The 6,952-nt window shown below is 34.2% G+C and overlaps 1 protein-coding gene across 1 annotated transcript; it reads left to right on the forward strand.

The window, feature by feature from the left end:
* Positions 1–643: 643 nt before the first annotated feature.
* On the forward strand, positions 644–5,884 carry LOC122587458 (glutaminyl-peptide cyclotransferase-like). The gene is made up of 11 exons (XM_043759636.1): positions 644–1,099; positions 1,300–1,356; positions 1,917–1,952; positions 2,158–2,222; positions 3,369–3,432; positions 3,799–3,916; positions 4,623–4,720; positions 4,811–4,881; positions 5,023–5,050; positions 5,171–5,222; positions 5,548–5,884. The coding sequence occupies exons 1-11, from the start codon at positions 659–661 to the stop codon at positions 5,664–5,666; spliced, it is 1,149 nt and encodes a 382-aa protein (XP_043615571.1). The 5' UTR covers positions 644–658; the 3' UTR covers positions 5,667–5,884.
* Positions 5,885–6,952: the final 1,068 nt, after the last annotated feature.

A 6,952-nucleotide genomic window follows, 5' to 3' on the forward strand; every position in this document is an offset into this window, starting at 1 on the left:
GGATCGTATAGTTATTTATTTCGCGATTCAAGTTAAGATCCTAAGCCCCCCGGTAGGAGGATCATATAGTTATTTAACCTTCACTTGAAGACTTAAATTTTTAACATGAGTAGCATGTGATGCCGACAAATTTTTTTGTCAATGCTTATTGTCTTTGTTGACAATAATAATGCTATAGATGTAAATTTTATTCATACCTATCAAATACCATTAAACTTTTATATATTCATTTAAAAAGCATTTTTATTCGATTAAAACCTACGTAAAATGGTTACTGTGAGTTTCATGATTTTGCTAAATACAACCGATAGGTGTACACTTATTATATAATTAAAAGATGAATTTTTGATATAAAAAGTAAAATATATTTATTGTGTTAACTAATATTTTCCAAAGTCTTATAATCTAAAGCTTTATTAATTATTAATTACACCTATTATAAAACAATAAACTTTTTGTGTCCATAGACAATTATTATATAGAGCAGGTTGGATATTATTCTTGAATAAATCCAAGTCTATAACTTTTTTTCTTTTTACGAACCCATTTATCTTCCCATGATTTTAATAATTTTTGAGTATTGTTAATTTTTTCAAATTCAAAAACTTTCCATTAATTGATTTTATGCCAAAATAATGAAAAAAAGAAAGCAAAAAAAATGGAAAAATTGCCAATACTTGTAACAGACAGGAAGCCATATCAGCTGCAGCATTGTTCAACAACCCCCAAATCATCATCACCATCAAAAACATCAGATCCTTTTTCATCTCCTTTAAAGTCAAATGTTGCAGTCAACAAAATACTCATTCCTGCCATGAGAAACAAAAAGAAATCCATTAAACGTTCAAATCTCATTGTTAAACAATCACAATCTCAACCCCCAATGCATCATAATAATTCATCTTCTCTTTCTAATTCCCCTCCTTTTCGAACTAAAAACGTCGTCGTTTTCGTTTCGATTTTATCTCTAGCAGCTGTGATTATACTTTCATTCAATACCTTGACCTCCTCCTTTACATCCAACGACGTCGTTTCCGTCTCCATTCATTCTTTCGAAACCGTTCACGAGTTCCCTCACGATCCTCACGCGTTCACTCAGGTCGCTCACTTCTCCAATTTCATTTCTTTTCTTTTCTTTCACACACACACACACACACACACACACACATATATGTGAATTTATTGGCTTATCAATAAATTAATCGATTACGTCAAAAAGGAAAAAATAAAATAAAATAAAGCTAAAACATCCTTAAAAAATGTTTTTGTTTGACTAAAAGTAGGAGTATTTGATTACAGGGGCTATTGTATGGAGGAAATGATACATTATTCGAGTCAACCGGTCTCAATGGATATGTGAGTTTCTTTGCTTACCATATATTTATATGTATATATATATATATATATTTAATTGTATATGTATAGATATGCTGCGGATTAGTAAGTCTTTGAATGTTGAGAAGGCTAAACTTAGAAGCAAATCGCCTTAAATCGAAACCGCAGCTATGGTTACATACAAGGATGATAAAACACCTTTTTGCATTAATCGTAACGACCCAAAACGAATCCCATTTGGCCACGTAACACAATACACCCTTATATAGACAAAACTTTAGATATCACTTTTATTCCCATATCAGCAATTCGCTGTAGCTAGTTTGGGATGTCGGAAATAATGTTCAAAATATCTATCCCACGTGTTTACGAAGTATATTGTTTATTGAATATGGTTGTCTCATAGATGACGACGATGGTCATAATTCATAGACTCGTTGTTTTCATTAATGTTTCTTCATCGAGTCAGTGTATCATGTTACTCTAGCTTGTTTCACTTTATAGTTAACATTACATGACTTATATCATTAGCTTTTGGTTCAACTGTTTTTTCACATTTTGTTTTTCTTTTCTGATTACAGTCGTCAGTTAGGGAGGTAGATATTCGGACGGGAAAGGTATGTTTGTTGTTTATGATATGCAATTGCGTTGTATTGCATTTCATTTGGAAGAGCTGCCTGCAGCTTTGCTGATAATAGTTTTGATATTAAATATTTGTTCAAATACATCTGAAACTATGTATTACAAACTCTTTAAAGAATTTGAGTTACAATTGTATAAATATAGTAACTTAAAGGTTCATTTTTTTCTTTGCATTCGCAGATTAAGACTATACAGAACATGGACAGCTCTTATTTTGGAGAGGGTTTAACTCTTTTGGACCAAAGGTCAGTTTGCAACTTTTGTTTTGCCATTTAAACTACATATGCTATCGTATGCTTATATTTGTGTACATGAAAGCATTTCTTTCATTAACTTACATACTCACACTTATGTATATTGTGGGTTTTGGTACTTCAAGATTGACCAATTAATGTCTAACCAGGATTTAATTTTCCTGTGCTTTGCACCGGGCTAATCGGTAGAGGTTAGTAACTCTTGTGTCATTGCGGGTATAGATACTAATACATATGAACCTTAACCCGAAAATACAACGCGGTTATGTTATCTTAAAAGAAAATCCAATGAAAAATAAAAGCACTTTGGCAACTAGGCTGCTTAGCCAGGAGTCAGCCAGCCAATCATGCTGAATCACTATTTACTTGGGCGAGTTTAGTAAGCCTTGCGTCTGCGGGTATAAATACTAATAGATATGAATCTTAACTCGAACATACAAAACAATTATTTTATATAAAACGATAATCCAAAAGAAAAAAAAAACAGGCAGGTAGCCAGGTGGGGATTTATTCATCCAAAATTAAATTAGAAAAATAAACAAACAGGTAGGCGGTCAGCTAGACTGCTAGCCAGCAGCCAGCCTGGCTGTTACACTATTCACTCGGGCAAAGGCCTTTGTGAATTGATATATAGGGATACGAACCCATCCCATAGTAGGCTCGCATCAAGCGGTGTAGAACTCTCTTCCAAAAGCTAGCTCAAAGGGGAGGGGCACCCAGGCTTATGAACCCTCCAACCAATCCCATACTTGGCCGATATGGAATCTTAACATAATGCTTCTCAATTATGTATGATTATAGAAATTTTTTGGATTGGGAGAAATGTTGAAATGTCTAGATACTAGGAAATGTGAACAATATATATCCCCGATAAGAGTCGACGTATGATATATTCGCTCGAAGAGTCGAAGTTATCACTGGGAACCCTCATTAACTTCAATTCTTTGATCACTGCTGAAATTGCACCAGATTATGATGTAAACCGTATATGGCCTCAATGTGTTGCAGTATCTCTCAATGCAAATATATTCAAACTTTTACTGCAATGTGTTCTCAATTTTTATTTTTTTTGTTTGCCAAGGTTTAGTTATTAAGGCCCTCAAATGCTGATATAAAAATCTTATGAATTTTTTGTAGGTTGTATCAAGTAACTTGGTTGGGGAAAACTGGTTTCACATATGACCGATATAATTTAACCAAAGTGTGTGCTTCACCTCATTCAATTAATCTTTTGCATTGGTTTATCTGCGTCTTTGAGTGTCAAAAACCTAAATAAAAGTGACTTCCATGACATTTGGCTCTCATGCATTCAGCACAACTTTTTAGCAAAAACCGTTGCTATTGCTAATATTGTAAATTGGAGATGAGTCATACTGTTGATTTAATCTGGACTTCTCATATATCTTGTCTTTTTATCTCCCTGATTTTGAAATTTGTTTTTCAATCTTGTAATATTATGCAAAGTGTAACTATCCTTTCATAGTCAGTTAGAACATGACCACTATGTATTTCATCTCCCTTACGTTGTTAATTTCTTCTTCCTCTTACATCTCAATGTACGTTGCAGTTCAAAAGATTTACTCATGATATGAAAGATGGCTGGGGATTAGCAACTGACGGGAAAGTACTCTTTGGAAGCGATGGGTCGTCTTCCTTATATCACATGAATCCTCAAACAATGAAAGGTTCATATTTTTATAGCTGATACTGATGTGATTTATTAAAGGGAATTCCTTTTATAGTAGAGTAATTTCTTTGCTGGCACAACAAACCAGCTCCACGCCCATGACTTATAATCCATGTCTTTTAAAAGATATTAACTCACAATGTAAAGATTGTAAACCTCTATTGGTAGCACTTAAACGTGGCACTTTTCGCCCATTTACTTTAAATGGGCTGGTTTGGGCTATATTTATATCTATCTGGTACATGTAGCTCAAGTGTTCGATTTGCAAGGATGGCGACCTGAAAGTCATGCAAAGTATGTCTATATATTGCGTAAAAACTTTAAATACATTTTTTCAAAAGGTTTTTAGAAAATTATCTGTAATATAGTTTTCATAGTTATATCTGGCAACAAAAAATTTATAAATATATGGTTCAGGATAAACCGTACAAACAATTTACCTGTATTGATCCAAACTCATTTCGACCTGTTTACCCAACACAACCCGCAGTTTAGCTACCCTTAGTACCGTAGGCCAAATGTTTTTTGGTTTTATTATAACAATTCTGACTTAACTTGGAATAGTCCAAGGATGAAGAGACCAATAGTTTATGGAGACTTGGTTTTGTGTTTGATTAGAGTTGGGCCATGGACCAATTTTTGCTTTTTATAATATCTTTAGGTCATCTTCACCTACTTGGATCTTCATCTTTTTGTTGATGCAGTTGTAACAGAGCAAGTTGTTAAATATAAAGGTCTAGAAGTGCATAATCTGAATGAACTAGAGTACATAAACAATGAAATTTGGGCAAACATCTGGCAGGTAAAGTTTTCCACTAACACTTGTATACTTCCGAAAATGTTTACAATAGGTTCTTTTACCATATGAAAGTGACATTTTCTTTCTTTGCAGAGTGACTGCATAGCTAGAATATCACCTGCCGATGGAAATGTGATTGGATGGATTCTCCTTCCAGAACTGAGGTACTAGTTTTACACTTAGGAATTGATTGTCGTCCATAACCCTGGGTTCCTGGTACAAATCAAATGGATGCTTAATATGAGCGGAAATGTTGTATATTTCATTCAACTAATCATCTCTTTGTTTTTTTTCTTGATTTTCAGAGAGGGATTATTAGCCGCTGGCAACAGAGTAAGCTTACAACTGATTTCAACTAAACTTATCTCTGCAAGTCATTGAGTTATAAAAGCTAGAGTTGTCATTTAGTTTTCTTCTGCATTTAACTTTGGTTGACTCTTTGCTTCTTTACAGATTGATGTGTTGAATGGCATAGCATGGGATGAAGATAATAAACGGCTTTTTGGTAAGCTTCTAGAAGACACGCCTTTTAAATTTGTATCTGTATTATGAATGCTCACATTCCGGGCGAAACTCATAGTTCGCCAGAGGTGGCAATTTCAACCCATTTATATGGAGAAACTTGGTGAAATTCGGTTATATTCTGTTGATAATAGAGTGAGTCTGTTAAAGTAGAAAGTTGTCTAAAAAATGTGAAGGGCCGAGACAGCTAAAATAGTCAATAGTTGCCTAGCACATATATTAATGCTTACATCTTTACGATACGATTCCCATCTCCAACAGCATGTTGTTGGTCAATTTCAACTATTGAAACATATAATTTGTTGCAGTTACAGGGAAACTTTGGCCAAAGCTATATGAGATAAAGCTACAGCCACTGAGAAAACCTTTGCAGGCGCCCATTGAACGTCTTTGCTTGAGGGGCCCCGTTCATTTTAGAAGAAAGTGATGTACGAATAATATATATTGAATTCTTCACAATCCATGAGTTTTATCATTTATACATCATGTTTTGGTGTCATATATTGCATTGTAGTAGATATATTCATTTGAAAAACTTTAGATCTTACAAGGAGGGAGAAGATATAGTGATATCTGGATCTGTTTTCATTTGTTCTTGTATACTTGCTTTAGGCTTCAGCTATGTTGAAAAATTCTAAAAATCCATTTCTTATTTTGACAAAAAGATCCACCAAATACTGATAAATGAAATACTTTGTAGTCTTTGCTTGTCAGCTATTGATTTTTCTCCTGTAATACTTGAGCATATATTTGGCGTCACTGACAACTGAATGAAACAATCCAGATATTTGAAAATCCTGTTGTGTGATGTTTTTCTGTATGTATAGTTATTTAAACTTTAAAGGATGTGTATCGAACTTACAGGAATTCTTTTGTTTTCATCTTGCCTTATCAAACGGAATTTCACAACGGTTAATGCTTTGTTCTTCATACGAAAAGTAGAGTTCTTGGCTTATAAATGTAAAACTAATATCAGTACATCAGTAGGATAGTTCCCGAAGAGTGGTACTATTGCCAAGGTAGTGTGTGAGCCTAAGTAGAAGATTAGTCCCCAAAGGAGTTATCTCGAAAAAAGTGGGGATTGGAAAATCGACTCGCTTCTGGAATGAGATTTGGGTTGGCAATTCAACTTTGGCAGAGTCGTTCCCATGGTTATTCAAATTAGAGATGGACCGAAACAGTTTGGTATGTAATCGATTGTCTAGTGGTGGCTGGTGGGTTACACCTATGTGGATACGCCAAGTCCGTGGAGGGCCATCTGTGAGATGGTGGGAAGACATTCAATTAATACAAATGAGGATGCTTAGCACTGGAATTTCGAGGGTTCATCTGAGTTGTCTGTTAAGACTATTCGTGCTGCCATTGATAAGCAACATTGGAATTCGTGTTGAGGGTTCATCTACAAGTTTCACTAACCATTTTTGACAACCAAGTTGGTTTAACTAAAAAAACAAGTTTCTAAACATTTGGTTTAATTTTTGACATCACATTGCGAGTTGATTTCAGCTATGCAATATACGTTTTGCGGTAGTGACCCAAAATGTTCACCAAGGTTATAGTTTTGAGCTAACCAAATGTTTTTTGGGTTAGCACCGTTGAGGGGTAGTAACAAATCAAGAGATTGTAGATATAATTTTATCTTGGACAATTGTCCATATAAACATACAATTATACGTTATGTTGTTTTAATAGAGAAAAACAACAAAAAAATAT

The sequence above is a fragment of the Erigeron canadensis genome, chromosome 2 (assembly GCF_010389155.1).
Source record: "Erigeron canadensis isolate Cc75 chromosome 2, C_canadensis_v1, whole genome shotgun sequence".
Classification (NCBI taxonomy): Eukaryota; Viridiplantae; Streptophyta; class Magnoliopsida; order Asterales; family Asteraceae; genus Erigeron; species Erigeron canadensis.

What these genes read in the sequence shown, in the direction of transcription:
- LOC122587458 (XM_043759636.1), top strand. Translation starts at nt 659, where the DNA reads ATGGAAAAATTGCCAATACTTGTAACAGACAGGAAGCCATATCAGCTG. An exon ending in ATCCTCACGCGTTCACTCAG is followed by an intron (nt 1,100 to 1,299) that starts GTCGCTCACTTC and finishes ATTTGATTACAG; the next exon opens with GGGCTATTGTATGGAGGAAA. An exon ending in ATTCTCCTTCCAGAACTGAG is followed by an intron (nt 4,882 to 5,022) that starts GTACTAGTTTTA and finishes CTTGATTTTCAG; the next exon opens with AGAGGGATTATTAGCCGCTG.